Source organism: Nicotiana tomentosiformis, chromosome 2 (assembly GCF_000390325.3).
Source record: "Nicotiana tomentosiformis chromosome 2, ASM39032v3, whole genome shotgun sequence".
Lineage (NCBI taxonomy): Eukaryota > Viridiplantae > Streptophyta > Magnoliopsida > Solanales > Solanaceae > Nicotiana > Nicotiana tomentosiformis.
Genome location: NC_090813.1, coordinates 60,910,759 through 60,929,881, shown reverse-complemented (window position 1 = coordinate 60,929,881; position 19,123 = coordinate 60,910,759). Strand labels below are relative to the sequence as shown.

The window sequence follows — 19,123 nt, the reverse complement described above, 5'->3', positions numbered from 1 at the left end:
TTGCTTCACTAGAATTTTTTTCCATGGGGTTTTTTCTAGTAAGTTTTTAATGAGTCACATTATCTTTTAAATGAACATCCAAGGAGGAGTGTTATAAATATATTATATTATGGATGTTAATTTAGTACTCCGTTGTAAATAAGCTTCCTGAAGAAGCTTATCTGTAACGACCCGACCGGTCGTTTTGAGCTCCAGTGCATCGTTCAGTGGTTTGAGGCCTTGAGTAGTTTCACTTCAGGAATTATGACTTATGCGCGTGGTCGGAATTGAATTTCGTGAAGTTCGGAGCTGATTTGAAAAGAAAATTCTAATTTCGGAAGCCTTAAGTTGGAGGAATTGACTAAATTTTATTTTTGAGTAAACGACATAGGAATCGGGATTTGAAGGTTCCAACAGTCTCGTATAATGATTTTGGACTTGGGCGTATGCCCGGATCGGGTTATGGATGACCCGGGAGCGTTTCAGCGCCTATTGGGGAAGTTGGCATTTTGAAATAATTTCATAAATTTGGGTTGAAGTGCATTTTAATGTTATTGATGTCCGTTTGGGATTCTGAGTCTGGGAATAGCTCCGTGTGATGATTCTGGTATTGAGAGCGCGTCCGAAAGTGGATTTGGAGGTCCGTGGGTCATTTCGGGGTCTTTTGGCGAAAGTTGGAACTTTGAAAGTTTTGAGAAGTTTGACCGGAAGTGGACTTTTGATATCGGGGTCGGATTCCGATTTCGAAAGTTGGAGTAGGTCCATAATATCAATTATGACTTGTTTGCAAAATTTGAGGTCAATCGGACGTGATTTGATAGGTTTCGGCATCGATCGTAAAAGTTTGGAATTTCAAAGTTGAATTGGAGGGTGATTCGTAGTTTCGATATTGTTTGGCGTGATTTGAGGCCTCGACTAAGTTCATATTGTGTTTTGGGACATGTTGGTATATTTGGTTAAGGTTTCGGGGGCCTCGGGTGGATTCCGGGTGGTTAACGAATCGAATTTCGAGGTGAAGAAAGAGCTGAAGCATCTAGTGTTTGGTGCAATCGCACCTGCGAGAAAAGGACCGCAGGTGCGGCATTATGGTCACAGAAGCAGTCCTGGACCACCTGGGCAAGGGCCGCAGATGTGGAGTTGCGGGCGCTGATGCGCATCCGCAGGAGCGGTCAAGGCTCCATAGAAGCGTGACCGCATGAGCGGGTTTTTGTCTGTAGAAGCGGACTTGACTGGGATGCTTGATGGAAAGCCGCACCTGCGATAGGGAATGTCCGCAGGTGCAGAGCCGCAGAAGCGGCTAGTGGACCGCAGATGCGGAAGTCGTCTGGGCAGAAGGGTTCTTTTAAAATCGGGATTTGGCCCATTTTCTCTCATTTTTCTTTTGGTTGGGGCGATTTTAGAGATCTTCAAGGGGAGATTCTCATCAAGCATCGCAAGGTAAGGGATTCTCACCTATTACAAGTTAAATATATGGTTTGTATAAGGATTTAAACATGGAAATTGGTAGAAATTGTGAGGGTTTTGGGTGGAAAACCTAGAAATTGGTATTTTAAAATTTGACCACGAATTTGGGCATGGAATGGGAAATAAATTATATATTTGAGTTCGTGGTGTCATGGGTAAAGTTTATCTTCGAACATTTTAGGAATCCGGGCACGTGGGCCCGAGGGTGATTTTATCGATTTTTCAATCGAAGTTAAGAATTGTTATAAATTGGATTATAATAAGCATTAGAGTGTGTATTGATGGATTTGCACGTTTATTGACTAGTTTTGGAGCGTTGGGTATCGGTTTGAGTTATTGGAAGGGCTTGGGAGCCGGTGATGAAATTTTGGAGCGAGGTAAGTCTCTTTTCTAACCTTATAAGAGGGAACTTACCCCATAGGTGAACTCAATTAATATGTGTTGTTATTTGTGGGGGCTACGTACACACGAAGTGATGAGAGTCCGTACGTAACTACTATTCCTGTTTATGTTCGGGTAGTTTTGGTTTACACCATGCTTGTGGTCATCATTATTTGATTATATTTGTTAACTGTATCAAATGGAACTAAGTTGAGAATTTTTAAGGATTTAAAAGTTTTAAGTCGAATTGTCTTTATTTTGAAAAGAATCGAGAAAGGGTTATGATTTATTGATAAATTTATATTTGACCGCGTCGCATGTATGATCCGCGAGCGGAGTAATAGATGCATCTATGGTTCACGTCGTTCGACCCTCGGCAATGCACAGTTTACATTTATGTTGGATCGGGCCGAACGCCCTCGGTGATATTTGTGTGTGATAATAGAACTGGAAGTTCCTTTCATAATCGATATAAATTCATTGTTTGTGTGATCATATGTTTTAAAGGAAGGAAGTGATTCAAGCTCTTAAATATTTCTGAAGACTTGTTCAGTTATTTCTTGTTCTGAGTTTTATTGTTATATATATCTTGCTTAATAAGAATTTCATATTATCATATTGTTGGCCCTTAGTAAGTGTCGGAGTCGACCCCTCGTCACTACTTCTTTGAGGTTAGGCGGGATACTTACTGGGTACGTGTTGATTTACGTACTCATGCTACACTTGCTGCACATTTTGTGCAGGTGCATATATGTCTAGTGGCCTCGTAGGCGCAGAGGCGCGATTATTGCGGGGACTTAGGTGAGATGCATTCCACGTTACGAGCCCGCAACCAGCAGAGTCCCCTTCAGAGTATTTATATTTTCCTGTTCAATTTGTATTCCGGACACAGATGTTGTATTTTATTTTACATTCCTAGTTGATGCTCATGCACTTGTGACACCGGATTTTGGGCGATTATGGGTTGCAATGTGTTGGAATTTTTAAAGATATTATTATTTATTATGTAAACTCCATCTTTTACTATTTAATTAAAGGAAATATGATTTCAGAAATATTAAAAATGAGAACCAAATTAAGTATTTATTTTTGGCTTGCCTGACCGCGGTGTCCGGCGCCATCACGACCTTTAATGGATTTTGGGTCGTGACATTATCTATATGAGACTCCATCGTAAATATGTTTATCTATTTAGTACTCTATTGAAAATAAGCCTCCTGAAGAAGCTTATCCTTTCGGTACTCCATTATGGATAAACATCACTCCCAGTGAATATTATCTATATCTGGTACAATATGTTTATCCTATCGGTACCCCGTTATGGATAAACATCACCCCCGGTAGAAGATTATTTATATTTGGTACAATGAGCTTATCCTTTCGGTACCCCGTTATGAATAAACATCACCCCCGGTAGAAGATTATCTATATTTGGTACAATGAGCTTATCCTTTCGGTACCCCGTTATGGATAAACATCACCCCCGATAGAAGATTATCTATATCTGGTACAATGATATTATTCTTTCGATACTCCATTATGGATAAACTTCACCTCCGGTAGAAGATTATTTATATCTGGTACAGTAGCAGCTTACACAGCAACTTGCATAAGCAACTTACACAACAATTTCCTTTCTTCTATAAATAGAGAAGATTTGAGTTCATTATGTACATAAGTTTGAAGTTTGAATAATATATCAGTTTCTCTGTATATTTGTCTTTACTTTTATTTCATAATAGACTATAAATTTTAGAACTTTTAGTATAAAATTTTATTTTAGTTTAGAGGTATTAAATTTGGGTATTCTCAATATTCGTTTTACCATTTTGGCCTGTAATTTTTGAAGGAGGTCAACGTTTCTGCGGTGCAATTAAGCGACTAGCGGTGCATTTTCTTGTCAAATTTTAATGGAGAGTAAAATTGAAGCTGTAAATTAGATATGGAAGAGAGGACCCGTGGTGCATTTTCTAGTAATGGAGAAAGGAGTTTTATATGGCTGTAAAGCTAGTAATGTCAAATGTCATGGCTGAAAGTTAGTTAAATTGAGATGGTGAGTGTTGTAAATATGGAAGAAGAAAGAAGAAAAGAAACTGGGAGACGAGGGGTATCTAGTATCTAGTGTTAAAGAAAAAGAGAAGATGAAAAGGCTCATTCTATATGATTTTCTTCTAACAGTTGAAAAGATGGTTACTTATCTCTATAAATGCAGATCATTCATTCAGAATAAATATATCAACAACAACAACAACATGAGGATATTCGAAATACTTCTCGGAATAAATATATCAAATAAAAAAATTTAGAGGCTCTAGTTCACGATTGTATGAGCTGCTAAAATGAGTTATTTTACCGTCTAGAGAAAATCACTAAACAATAGTTGGAAAAGTGGAGCATGGTAGAGGAAAGCATATACAAACAAAGATCAAAAGTGCAATGACTTAGGTTGGGTGATTCTAACACATCATTTTTCTTTGCCATTATGAAAGGAAGAATATCACAGAACCAATTCAAAATGCTTACAGCTGATGATGGAAGCTTGATCAATACAACTGAAGGCATTGGGCAGGAAGTAGTGGACTTCTACAGAAATTTGCTTGGAAAGTCAGCTAATAGCATGCCTGCTATTAATCCTAGTATAATAAGGAAATGTCCAGGTCTTACAAAATCCAAACAATTACAACTCATCTCCCCTTTCACTAAAGATGATGTGGTCCCAACGTTACAGGGAATATGAGATTCTAAGGCTCCGAGAGGGGATGGTTTTAATGCATACTTCTACAAAAAGGCATGACACTTAATTGGAGAGGATGTTACAAAGGCTGTACTGAAATTCTTTAATGAGGGTTCCATGTACAATCCAATAAATATCACCTCTATCACACTGATTCCCAAAGTGAAGAACCCTTCTTCCATTAAGCAGTATCGACCAATCTCATGTTGTACTATTATTTACAAAATAATCTCAAAGATGATCACACACAGGTTGCAACCAGTGATGGACTCCTTAATAGACATGAGTCAAGCAATATTTGTACCAGGAAGAGTGTTGAATAATAATATTCCACTGGGGCATGAACTTGTAAAAGGATATGGAAGGAAAGGAATTTCACCCAGGTGTATGGTCAAGATTGATATGCAGAAAGCGTATGATTCTTTAGAGTGGGGGTTTCTTGAGAAGGTTCTCACAGAACTGAACATCCCAGAGAAATTCCCATCATGGATCATGACATGTGTCACTACAGTGTCCTATTCTATTGTTATAATGGCAAGCCAACAGCTCCATTCGATGCCAAAAGAGGAGTCAGACAAGGGGATCTACTGTCGCCATATCTTTTTGTCCTGGCCATGGAATACTTAACTAGAATCTTAAAGACTTTGAAGGATAAGCCTGACTTTAACTATCATCCCTGATGTGAGAAGCTGAACATAGTGCAACTCAGTTTTGCAGATGATTTGTTGCTATTTTGCAGAGGTGATGTGGTGTCCATTCAACTGCTCTTTGAGTGTTTTCAGCACTTTTCCAGTTCTTCAGGACTGATTGCAAACCAAGACAAGAGTAGTATCTATTTTGAAGGGGTACCAGTGGATATTCAGCAGCAGATTAACCAGTGCCTAGGCTTTTCCACGGGCACGCTACCATTTATATACTTGGGGGGTTCCATTAAGCACCAAAAGACTATATGTTGCTCAGTGTCAGCCCCTACTGGATAAGATGCTCACCAGAGTTAAGCATTGGACAACAAAGTTTCTATCTTATGCAGGAAGGTTACAATTGATCAAAAGTGTTCTGATTGCCATCCAATCCTTTTGATCACAAATCTTTCCTCTACCAAAGAAGATTATTCTAAAAATTGAGACCATTTGTAAGAGGTTTCTCTGGATAGGTGAAACAGAAGGGACCAACAAAGCATTAGTGGCCTGGAAACAATTGTGCTGGACAAAGTCTGTAGGTGGTTTGAACATCACTGACATCCTCACGTGGAACAGAGCTGCAATACTTAAGTAACTATGGAACTTGTGTAAGAAGAAGGATCGCCTATAGATATAGTGGGTGCATACATACTATATAAAACAGCAGGTGGTATGGAATATAAATGTTAAACAAGCTTCTTGGCTCATTCGAAAAATATTAGGAGCTGCAAAGTATTTGAATGAAACAAATATAGAAGTGGAGGAGGTGATGAATGCAAGGAGTTACTCCATCAGAGACATATATAATAAGCTTATAGGAGAGTTTCCTAAAGCTGAATGGAGGAGATTATTATGCAACAACACTAGTAGTCCTAAATAGATCTTCATCTTTTATATAGCACTCCTAGGCAGATTATACACACGAGACAGGCTTATCACTTGGGGAATATTAGCCAAATCCATCATGTTCGTTGTGTGAAGGAGGTACAGAGGACCATGATCATCTTTTCTTCAGATGCACCTATTCAGCAACAGTTTGGAGGAAACTATTATACTGGATTGGTGTCAACAGAGATGTGGCTGGGTGGAATGAAGAGGTAAAATGGGCTACAAAATATGCAGCAGGTAAACAAACATCAGTAGTAATATACAGAATGCTTCTAACTTGCACTGTATACCATATATGGCAAGAAAGGAATTGGAGAACTTTTCGCAGGCAGCAGAGGAGAAGTGAGGAGTTGATTAAAACGATCATCCAAGAGGTCCATTGTCGAGGAAGCTTGAGTCCTAGTCTAGCTAGAAGATTTCAAGATTTGAATTTTTATCCTTAGCTAGTCTATACTTAGAACTGGTGCTACTTAGTTTTGATGTTCCTAAGTTTGCGGCTGCATGTCCAAACTTAGTTTTGGTATACTTGTAAATATTTTTTCCGGTAATAAAAATTAATTACCAAAAAAAATTGTGATGTCTTCGGCCAGATTCCCTAATGAGGGTGACCTTTTACCTCAAAGGATGATTATGATATATGAAATGAAACTATGTGGTGGAGGCCAATTATAGGAGGAATAAAATACTATTATTCTCAGCACATCCTCTGCCCAAACCACTAAATTTTATATTTTAATGAACTAGCGTATGCAATTACGTTAGACTTTGAAACTGTTAACACATCCACTCTAAAAAAATACTACATATTGTTTAACCTACTGAACTTGCTTGTGCAATTATGTTAGACCTTGGAACTAACTCGTCTTAAAACAACAGCTTTGTGCCCATATTTATGGGGGGGGGGGGAGAAATTTTCTATAGGTATCAATTTTTCTTGAATATTAAGTATTTGGAAAAGAAGGGTACAATTTTCACGAGAAAAAGAAAAAATGGGACCATAGGAGAAAAATGGGTAAATAAACAATATTTTTGGGATTCACTCCCATGTGAACATACCTTCGTGCCTTATTTGTACACAGTCATCATTATTAATGTACCCACATTATTTTATCTCTTATTACCTTTCTCGTCAAAAGTATATTTTTACGAGAAAGGAAAGATGGGACCATAGGAGAAAAATGGGTGAATGAACAATGATTTTGGGATTCACTCCCGTGTGAATATCCCACACATCTTATTTATACACAACCATCCTTATTAATAGGCCACATTATTTTATCTCTTATTACCTTTCTCGTCAAAAGTATATTCACTTTTAATCTTCTATATTTCATTTGACGTGAAGATTTTAAGTCTCACTAAGTCACTATCTCATAAACTATTGTGAAAAGTAAGAGACCAAAAGATCACTATCAAACTCTTTTGTTTGTTCTCAATTTTTTTGGAGTTGCATCAAGAGTATTGAAGCTATTAAAGTTATCTATTCGGTGAACTAGGTTTAATTGTTTATATTTTATTATTTTGCATCTAAAGTTTGTTAATTTTTTGATATTTTTTCTGTGTACTATATATTGTCTTTTTAGTTATTTTATTAAAATTTTAAAATATCAAATAGAAAAAATAAATTTGGGTGTTTAAAACACCAAAAAGGAGAAGGATTGAAACTTTAATCCTAAAAAGGAGCTCTTGATAAATTTTTCGTAAACAATAAAAATTCTAATTCAGAAACTATGAAAGAATTTATGGTGGATGAAAAAAATCACCAATATAATTGAGCTAGTCGACAATAATATCGAAGAAGTTGGTGAGAAATCTAACATATATTCTCAAGAACACCCAAAATTTTTAAATGGATTCAATAGTTATATTCCCTAAAATCATATAATGGACTATAAACAAATTAATAGAAATTGATTATTAAATAAATTATTAATAATTTACATTCAAAAAGCTAAAAAAAAAATCAAATAAAATTATATACAATATGATATTTTTTCTTGTAACAAGAAACTTAACACCCCTCATTGAAGTTTGGCTTTAGACCACAAAAATTATTGAGCCGACCCTATATCGATCTTAATTTTTTTGTCAATTCGGCGGTTGTTTATGATTAAAGTGAGATGGAGGACCGTACATTTCTATGGAATGTTCATTTATTCAAGTTTGAAAGACATTTTCACATTGCGAAAATTCTAGGAGACGAAAATCATATTCATGATAAGAAAGACAAGGTATGATTCCAAACATTTTGTATCAACTTCTGCTAATTCTAAAAAAATTGTCGTGCCGTCACAATCATTTTCTCTTGTTGATGTGTTTTGAATATTTTAGGATAACCACAATATGACATGTATAGATAAAGAAAGATGTGTTTATATGATCGAAGATCCAACCTATTAAAAATTAGAAGCATACTTATTGGATTGTTTTAGAACCCTATCTCACTTTTTTCTACTTATTAAATAGGCATTGCTTCAACTGTAAAAAAATTCAAAGAGTTTAGGAAGTCAGCAAATCTTAAAAGAAAATAGAGACTATTATCTAACAACTGAAACAAGAATAAACGCGAAATTAGCTTATTGAGGAACAATCACTTATATTTTTAGGGAAGAGGACAAAGAAAGTTAATATTTGAAAGATGAAGTGTCCCTATTTCATTCGAGTTTTTTATTTAATAAATTTTAATTATTGTTTTTATCAGATTACCAATTAATATTCATGAATTTTTTTATCTTGTGACATGATTGTATAGATATTTTTTTCATTATACTTAAACTTTCATTTTGTAAAGAGAAACCATCTCGCAGCTGCTTTCATAATTGGGCTTGAAAATCAACGGGTAGAACTTGGAAGTAATTTTATATATTTGATCAAATGTGATCTTTCTTATACTTTATTAAAAACCATTTATCTGTAATAAAGACGTGCTCACCATGGATTGTATATCACAAATGGTCCTACGTGGTACAGTTATTATCTTATAAGAATTATCAAATTCTCTTCATTCCTGAAAAGGGTGATGTAAAATCTTGTTTTCTTGTTTGATTTAGATATATACTACTGTATATAACTAGTGTCTAAAGAAAGGTATGAGAATGTTTGTAAATGAAAGCTATAAGAAATGCTTAAAGAACTTGAAATTGGAATGACGAAAATTTATCTGATTTTTGTTTAATGATTGGATGATCCTTCACCTTATAAAATACATAGTTATACATATAGAGACATGGTCCGACATTTAATTCCACACCACTACACAATCATGTTCCAATCTTATTCCTAAAATTTAAGCCCAACCTAGCTAATGTCCTGTTGGTTTGATTATCCCCATTACACTTCGGCTAACTACATTGTTATCAAATTGACTCATAGCATGATATTACCATCCTTGATTAACAATAGTAACTGCTCCGATTACTCTTGATAGTCCATTGTGGGGCTATAAGTTGGATGGATCTTTACACAAATAGCCTGATATATTCATTATTTACTTTTTCTAGCTATATGCATTGATTATATATAATTATACACATATAATATATAAATTATACGTATATTATATCCCCACCGACCATTTTTAATTTAAGATGAACCGTTATTTGGATTAATTCTTCATTTCGGAAAAGTCCATGCTACCTGCCGAATTTAGCCTAGTACATAAGGACAAGACTAAGTTATTACTCCATCCGTTTACTTTTACTTATTTTTTATTTCTCACTTTACGCATATCAAGAGAAGATAATTTTTTTTTACTGTTATACCTACAATATTTATTACTTATTTCAAATCATTTTCTCAAATCTAATAAAATATGTATCATATTAAATTATGTAATTTATTTATTATTTCTTAAGGTACATAAAAAATTAAAATATTACGAGTAAAAGTGAACAGGGAGTACTATGTTAAAGATCCTTCTAATAAGTAATACTCCTAACAGAAACTGGGAATTAGGAAAAGATATTTTCGTCAGCGCCGGAACATTTTGTGGCGGGTAATTAATTCAGGCTTATACTGAGAACAAACAGCAAGTTATCCATGGTAGGCCAGTGGTTGTTTTTCCTGCTCAGAACCCTTCCCCACTAAAACCCACACTTTTCCATCCTGAAGCAGTAAACGTACGTCTCTGCAGAAGTTTGACAATTTTTCGCTTCCAAATTTCAGTCAATACTTTATATTCCAACGAGATTTCTCTTTGTGGGTAATAATATGATTGTGCTTTAACTATTTGTTTGATTACAGATGGAAGGAAGTACAATCAAGGAGGAAAATGAAGCGGGTATCAGTATCAGTCAGAAGAAGAAAATATTTGTAGCTGGTGCAACTGGAAATACTGGGAAGAGAATTGTTGAGCAGCTTTTGGCTAAAGGTTTTGCTGTTAAGGCCGGGGTTCGTAATGTTGACAAGGCTAAGTCTATCTTACCTGAAGCAAACCCTCTTCTTCAAATTGTCAGTATTCTTGATTTCACCCTTAATTTTATTTATTTTTTTGAATTTTTGGTTCCTCAATTTGTGATTTATATTTGCTATAATTTGGATGCATAAATGGCTAGCTTTAAGTTCTTAATATTACTATTAATTCAACAATTTGTCCTTCTTACATAAAGTATCTGTTTGATCGATACTAATGAAAAGTGAAATGACAAATTCTTAATTAGGATGGAGTTGTTATTGAAACATATACACATTTACAGGAAAATCTGCTTAAATTTGTTTACATTTGGAGCTTAACAAACTTGGTGCTCAGATAATCCAATTTTTTCAGTTGCTAAGCAGCCAGAAGCACTTCCTAATTTTCCATTAAAAACAATAAGTGGGTGCTGGCACTTACATTTATAGTTTTAAGTGCATGAGACTTTGGTATATTCAAGCACTTCCTGTGTTTTCCAAAAAAAACAATAAGTGGGTGCTGGTACTTCAACATTTATAGTTTTAAGTGCATGAGACTTTGGTATATTCAACAACAACAAACCCAGTAGTTTCCCACAAGTGGGGTATGGGGAGGGTAAGATGTACGCAACCTTGTCCCTACCCCTGGAATGGCAAAGAGGCTGTTTCCGATAGACCCTCGGCTAGAGAACGACCGAAAAGGAAAAGGTAATTGCAACAAGTAGGAATAACAACAAGATAAAATAAGATCGAATCCAAGAATGCAGTCAAACTCTAGGTAGTAATAGCCATCTATGAATAAAAGATATCATACTAACACTAATGCTAGCGAACTGAGTAAGACAAAGAGAAACACTCAACTATTTACGAACATTCTACCCTAATCTTTGACCTCCACACCCTCCTGTCTAGGGCCATGTCCTCAGTCAGCTCCAGCTGCGCCATGTCCCGCCTAATAACCTCTCCCCAACACTTCTTATGCCTACCTCTACCCCTCTTGCTAAAGAGGAAGGCTGTAGACTGAACGAAAGGGAGTTAATTTTATTAATGAAGTAGTAGCTCTTTATATAGAGCAAAATTACAACAACAAATCTTCTGGAAGATACAGATACATACAACATAACAAACTCCTAAAGTAAAGGCTAACAAAAAGATACAGATAAGGGCAATGTTAATGGATAAGGTTGAATCAGATAAGGGCAATGTTAAGAGTCCTTTACACGCCCCCGCAAGGTGGGGCTGGTGTCAACCAGACCCAACTTGGGATACATACGTAGAAATGTAGAACTGGGCAGCAGTTTCGTAAGAATGTCTGCAACTTGATCTGCAGCATGAAGGTGATGGGCCTCGAGAACCTTAGATTGCACAAGCTGACGAACTAAGTGGAAATCTATCTCAACATGTTTCATACGGCTATGAAAAGCCGGATTGGCACAAATGTAAGTAGTGCTCATGTTGTCACAGAGAATGCGAGGACTGGACAGTGGAAAGTGAAGCTCACGAAGCAAGTTTTTGAGCCAGACAACTTCAGAGGTTGTAGCTGCAACAACTCTGTATTCAGCCTCAGTAGACCATTGAGAAACAAAACGTTGCTTCTTAGAAGACCATGAGATAGGAGAATCACCAAGATATACAACATACCCTGTTATAGAGGTTCGATCAAGTGGGTCACCGGCCCAATCCGAATAGGCAACTAATTGAGCATCAGATTTTTTAGCAAGCTTAATACCAAGATGAGCAGTGTGACAAAGATATCTCAGAAGACGCTTGACAGCTTTCCAGTGAGAAACACCTGGTTGATGCATAAATTGAGATAATTTGCTTACTGCAAAGGCAATGTCAGGATGAGTAAAGGATAGATAATGAAGCTTTCCAATGGCGCGACGATAAAGAGTGCCATCCACTTTGGAATCCTCACGAGATGTTTCAAAAGTACATGTAGAGGTCATGGGTGTGGGAGCGCCTTTGCATTCAGCCATGTTAACATCTTGGAGAAGATCTTTGACATATTTATGCTGAGGTAAGAGCAAACCATCTGATGTGTGTGTAACCTCAACGCCAAGAAACTAATGAATCAACCCAAGATCTTTAAGAGAGAACCGTGAAGACAGAGCATTAATAATGGATTTCATAGCAGGTGGCTGGTTACCAGTCACAATGATACCATCCACGTAAACTAGGATGTACACAGTAACTCCAAGCTTATGAAGAATAAAAAGAGATGCATCGGATTCGCACTTGATAAAACCAAGGGTACGAATATAATTTTTCAGCTCAGTGTACCAAGCTCGTGGAGCTTGTTTCAAACCATAGATAGCTTTATTAAGTTTACATACATGAGTAGGATATTGTCTAGATTCAAAACCTGTAGGCTGCTTCATGTATACCGCTTCTTCAAGCTTTCCCTGTAAAAAAGCGTTATTAAGATCCAACTGGTGAATGGGCCAGGATAGTTGAGTTGCAATAGCAAGAACTAAACGAACAATTATAGGTTTAACCACCGGGCTAAAAGTTGAGTGATAGTCTAAACCAGGGCGCTGTGTGAAGCCTTTCGCAACAAGTCTTGCTTTGTACTTGTCAATCGAATCATCAGGCTTATGCTTAGGCCTAAACAACCATCTGCAATCAACCACATTCCTTGAGGGATCGCTGGGTACTAAGTCCCAAGTCCTGTTTCTAACTAAAGCATCAAATTCAGACTGCATAGCAGTTCGCCAGTGAGGAAAAGATTGTGCTTGTTTAAAGGTCATTGGTATAGGTTCAGGCATGAGTGTGGATTGAACTGATAGGTGAAATTGCTTGGGTTTTAGACTGTTAGTCTGAGACCTTGTGACCATTGGGTGACGATGTGGAGGTTGGGTAGGCGTGGTCGTAGAGAGTGGGGGTTGATTGGTGTGTGGTACAGGCTGTTGGGGGAGTGTGTTTCGGCGTTGGTAGGTTATGGTGATAGGTTGTGTGGTTTGAGGAGCTGCCGAGGTGGGCTGGTTCGAACTTAGAGATGGGTTTTGGTTATCTTGGTCAGAGGAGTTAGATTCAGGGTGTGAAGATTGGTTATGATTATCTTGCCCAGAGAAATTAGAGGAAGAGGGATCATTACCTGAACTTGAAGAGGCACGCATAGGAAGAGGAGAAGCAATTGGCGTATATGCCTGGAAATTGGAAGTGGCAATTCAGAATTTGCACTTAAAGGAGATATATCAGTATTTTCCTTTTTAAAGCTAATATCTTTATCTAATGTATCCCATGCGCGGAATTTATTAGTTTCCCTATATTTTTGAAAGATATTTGCAAAGGGATAATTATTTTCAAAAAATACCACATTTCTAGAAAGATAGATTTTAGAGGTGACGGGATCAAAACACTGATGAGAATAATATTTATTCGAAAAACCTAAATAAACACATGGCATTGACTTGGGTTCTAGTTTATTTTTGGCATATGGTATGAGCCATGGATAACATAAACAACCAAAACTTTTAATAGACTCATAATTTGGTGCTTCTTGAAATAAAATTTCATACGGGCACTGATTATTTAAAACTGGTGTAGTGAGTCTATTTATAAGATAAACAACTTGGTGACGACATTCTACCAACGCAACTCGTTGAGGAGTGTATGGTGGGGAAACCAAGTGCTCAATACCCTGTGTGATTTTAAATAGGAAGTTAAGCTTTGAAATTCACCTCCTCCATCAGTATAAAAAGAAGAAATTTTTGTTTGAAAACGTCTTTCTAAGAGTGGATGTAGCGTTTTAAAGACTTTCAAAACTTCCTGTTTAGATTTCAAAGTGTATAGCCACATGTATTTTGAAAAGTGATCCTCAAATATAACATAGTATCTTTTTTGATCGATGGATAAAATTGGTGCAGGCCCCCATAAATCACTGTAAATTGTTTGTATGGGTCGTTGACTCTTCAGGGAGTTAACTGAGAAAGGTAACCTGTGGCTTTTATTAGAATTGCAGGAATTACAATCAGAACTAACTCTCGAAAAACTAACAGGAATTGAAAACTTATGCAAAATATTATTTAAAGTGCGACGATTTGGATGACCCAAACGTCGGTGCCACAATTGAATTGGAATAGCCACATTGCACTGGGTATGCCTATCTGGTGGCCACGTGTACAGTCGCCCATTACTCCGCCCTCGAACTAGCGCCATCCTTCACAAGATAAGAAAATGGAAAGAATTCCATGGATGTGTTATTATCACGACAAAATTGAGAGACATATATGAGATTATTTTTTATGGCAGGAGAACAGAGAGTTTTAGATAGGGTAAAGCGATAATTTGATGCTTTAAGTTCAGTGTTACCAGTTTGGGAGATAGGTATGGTAGTACCATTACCCATGGCGATTTCCTCAGGTCCATGGTAGTCTTGAGCAGTTGCTAGGCTTTGAGCATTTGAGGCAATGTGATGTGTGGCCCCCGTGTCGATGATCCATGATGGTTGTTGTTGTGATTGACGTCCAGCAAAGTTGGCTCTAGCCTGAAAATGATTGTGGGGCTGGCTGCGACAAACTCGGGCAGAGTGGCCAGGACGATCACATAGCTGGCAAATCAGATTGTTGTCAGACTGAGCAAGGTTCTTACGAGGCTTCCATGGTTGCCTCGATTGGGTTGATTGTTGTTTGCGTTATTGTAACGCCTGCTGTTGGTATTGTTGCGAGGTTGAGCAGTAGATCGTTGCGCAATAGCAGCAGTAATGGAATTTGAGAGAGAAGCATGATTATCATGATGCTTCAGGAAGAGTTCATGGTCAAGTAACTTCTCATAAAATTCTTTGAAATCTGATCCAAGACCAGTGAGTATCTTCACAATGAGTTCCTCGTTGGATACAGGAGCACCAGCTGTAGCAAGCTCATCATAGAGAGAGCGAACCTGATGCATATAGTCTGCGACAGGTAAAGCATTCTTTGCAAGACGAGCTAAGCGATCTCGTAGACTAAAAATTCGTGTTTGAGATTTATTGGCATACGCTATGTGAAGCGCATCCCAAGCAGCCTTTGAAGAGGTTGCTGAAGCAACAGATGCAGCAAGGGTAGGATCAACTGAATACAGGATGGTATTTTGAATAAGCTGATCTTGGCGAAACCAGGATAGGTACGCAGGGTTGTCAACAGTTTGATTGTTTGAGGAGATGGTTTGGCTAGGGGCAGGAGTAGTTCCATCAAGATGGCCATAGATATCGTGCCCACGCATAAGCATCGACACCTGAGCCTTCCAGAGGGAAAAATTATGACTACCTGCAAGCTTAATAGGAAGTTGTGTGACAGGGTTAAACTGAACAACAGTGTTGTTGTTCGCAACGTCGGCATTAACAACGGTAGCAGCCATTTGGGTCGGGTAGGGATGAGGAAAAGAAACTAGGATCTGACTCGCAAGAGTACTTTTAAGCTCTTGATACCATAAAGAGGAAGGCTGTAGACTAAATGAAAGTGAGTTAATTTTATTAATGAAGTAGTATCTCTTTATATAGAGCAAAATTACAACAACAAAACTTCTGGAAGATACAGATACATACAACCTAACAAACTCCTAAAGTAAAGACTAACAAAAAGATACAGATAAAGGACACAGATAAGGGCAATGTTAATGGATAAGGTTGAATCAGTTAAGAGTCCTTTACACTTGCTACCCACCGAGGCTAACCGCTCGCAACTTCTAACTGGGGCTTCTATACTTCTCCTCTTAACATGCCCGAACCATCTCAACCTCGCCTCCCGCATCTTATTCTCCACAGGGGCCACTCCCACCTTTTCCCGAATAACTTCATTCCTAATCTTATCCAACCGGGTATGCCCACACATCCACCTCAACATCCTCATCTCAGCTACTTTTAGCTTCCGGGTATGAGAGTTCTTGACCGGCCAACACTCTGCTCCATACAACATAGTCGGTCTAACTACAACCTTGTAGAACTTACCTTTAAATCTCAGTGGCACCTTCTTATCACACAAGACACCGGAAGCGAACCTCCACTTCATCCATCCTGCTCCGATACGATGCGTGACATCTTCATCAATCTCCCCGTTACCTTGTATTATAGATCCAAGATACTTGAAACTACCTCTCTTGGGGATGACTTGCGTATCAAGCCTCACATCCCTATCCCCTTTCTGGGTACCGTTGCTAAACTTGCACTCCAAGTATTCCGTCTTGGTCCTGCTCAACTTGAAACCCTTAGACGGACTTTGATATATTCAGTTGAACAAATTAATATTACAAATTTAGGTCTAAATTTTTTAATAAGTTTGCCTCCATAAGAGTTTTGTTGTACGGGAACTTTCACTCAATTCATTAATAGGACAGTTTTCTCGGAACATATCTAGAGGATTTAGGAACAAGTACTACTATTTAATTTATATCATGGAGAAAGCCTCACTTTCCAAACTAGAAGCCTCAAATGCAAGTATACATTCTTACCCGCTTCTTCTTATTACATGTCTTGCCTTGTCATTCTTACTCGAGCTATCAAATTATTTATAGGATAATTGGAGATAAAATGAAAACCGTATACCTTCTCTACAGGGAATTTCAGTTTTTGAGTGTCGGTGTACCTTTAACCTTCTAAGTTTAGCCTACAATAAGTCTATCTCAACATTTATAGGACTTGGTGCTACTTGAACACTACAACACTGCTTTATGGATTCCTAGTTTAGCTATTCTGATATAGGCTAAGAAAAGCTCAAATACATTCTTCTGCATATGGAGAAAATAGGGAGTATGAAGGGAACATATACCTTCTCTGATAATGACAAACTTGATCTAGAACAACCCCCCCCCCCCCCCCCCACACACACACACACACATACACACAAAAACCCCTTGGGATCTCAATATTGTTCTGATTGTTTTCAGGTGAAAGCAGATGTGACAGAGGGATCAGCTAAACTTACCGATGCTATTGGTGATGATTCAGATGCTGTAATATGTGCTACAGGCTTCCAGCCTTCATTGAACTTGTTGACACCTTGGAAGGTTGGTGCTAGGATTCGTGTATTTGAGGTTTTGTAAAAGCGTATTGTATGTCTCAAATAGCTAAAAGTTAGTGGAGTTGACAAACCAACCTTTGGAACTTTCAATCTAGAGCTTCATTCTGGAGTTAAGTTGAAGCAAAGATTACTGTATCAGCTCTTAAGCTCTGTACTCTTTTAGCTTTCACTTGGGATCTAGAGCATTAAATGAAGAAACATATACAGTACTTGACATTTGGATCCAAAGAAATGCTCCAAAAGACCCCCCAACAAGATTTAGAAGCTTTATATGAAGAAACAAATACAGTGTTTGGAAAATCTATTCCGTGTAATGCTCCAAAAGATAACGGCTCAGCCACATTTCAGCTTTCAATTCTCATTCGCTGACAGCTCAACTTCTGTTCCCAATTACCTAGGTACTCCAATAATTCGGCACCACTCATCTTTCTTCTTTTTGGATCTTTGTTGTCAGAATTGGTGGTACTCATTTTCATGTATTATGCATAAGAAGAGTGAAGCTGAGTTGAGATTAGAAGATGTTATGGTGCCTAATCTCCCCCAACTTGCTTGGGATTGAGAGTGGGTGTTATTGTTTTCGTTTTCATATCTTATGTCATTGAATTAGCAAAGCGTTAGTTATCCTCCATTAACGTTATCCATGTTCACATGCAGATGTCCTGTAACTTTTCATCTCAGTTGTAGTAGTCGTGTTTTTCTTTGATTTTAAATGTGGTGAAAGTCAGCTAATGTATCCTATCATTGTTTTACTCTTTTCAGGTTGATAATTTTGGCACAGTGAACCTTGTGGATGCATGTCAAAAACTTGGTATTGATAGGTTCATCCTTATAAGTTCAATTCTCGTCAATGGGGCTGCAATGGGTCAATTGTTCAATCCAGTTTATATAATCCTTAATGTTATGGGACTCGTATTGGTAGCAAAGCTTCAAGCTGAGAGATACATACGTAAATCTGGCATCAACTACACAATTATTAGGCCTGGTGGGCTAAAAAACGATCCACCACAAGGGAATATAGTCATGCAACCAGAGGTAACATTATGTAGCTTACTTCCTCTAGTGTTCCATTTCAATTTTGTGTTTTAGAAGTCTTTTTTGGCGTATAATGTTCTGCTCTCTCTCTTCCGTCAATGTAGGACACCCTTTTTCGAGGCTCAATATCCAGAGATCAGGTAGCTGAAGTTGCAGTCGAGGCATTACTCCATCCAGAATCTCATTATAAAGTGGTGGAGATAGTGGCAGGTACTGACATCCCTAAACATCCATTCGAGGAGCTCTTCGGTTCAATAAAACAGCAGTGACTTGTAAACATGCAATTTTTATTCTCTGTCCACTAAAATACTTACTTTGATATGTACAATATGCAACATTTCTGCAAATGATCCCCCATATATTTCTCATTACAGATGCTCAAAACTTTGTCATACTGGCTCCGGGTTAACCCTCCTATTTTCTTGGACCTTGTTATTGAAATGGCTGGAAGTGAAAAGATGTAATTTCATACTAGGAAGGAAGAAACAAAGTTGACAAAACACCTACATTTCCCTGTGAATTAAGTTCTTGCACTAAATTAAATTCACAGCACTAGTGAAAGATAAGAGAAAAAGAATTAC

At 37.5% G+C, this 19,123-nt stretch overlaps 2 protein-coding genes across 2 annotated transcripts; both read left to right on the top strand.

Annotated features, from left to right (window-relative positions):
* Positions 1-4,840: 4,840 nt before the first annotated feature.
* On the top strand, positions 4,841-5,185 carry LOC138904903 (uncharacterized). The gene has a single exon (XM_070193399.1). It carries the CDS (start codon positions 4,841-4,843, stop codon positions 5,183-5,185), a length of 345 nt encoding a protein of 114 aa, XP_070049500.1.
* Positions 5,186-10,078: 4,893 nt separating this feature from the next.
* On the top strand, positions 10,079-18,936 carry LOC104109116 (uncharacterized protein At2g34460, chloroplastic). Its single transcript, XM_009618321.4, has 5 exons — positions 10,079-10,244; positions 10,369-10,575; positions 17,377-17,496; positions 18,270-18,542; positions 18,647-18,936. Exons 2-5 carry the CDS (start codon positions 10,369-10,371, stop codon positions 18,809-18,811), a joined length of 765 nt encoding a protein of 254 aa, XP_009616616.1. The 5' UTR covers positions 10,079-10,244; the 3' UTR covers positions 18,812-18,936.
* Positions 18,937-19,123: the final 187 nt, after the last annotated feature.

What these genes read in the sequence shown, in the direction of transcription:
- LOC138904903 (XM_070193399.1), top strand. Translation starts at nt 4,841, where the DNA reads ATGAGTCAAGCAATATTTGTACCAGGAAGAGTGTTGAATAATAATATT.
- LOC104109116 (XM_009618321.4), top strand. Translation starts at nt 10,369, where the DNA reads ATGGAAGGAAGTACAATCAAGGAGGAAAATGAAGCGGGTATCAGTATC. An exon ending in ACTTGTTGACACCTTGGAAG is followed by an intron (nt 17,497 to 18,269) that starts GTTGGTGCTAGG and finishes TACTCTTTTCAG; the next exon opens with GTTGATAATTTTGGCACAGT. An exon ending in ATATAGTCATGCAACCAGAG is followed by an intron (nt 18,543 to 18,646) that starts GTAACATTATGT and finishes CCGTCAATGTAG; the next exon opens with GACACCCTTTTTCGAGGCTC.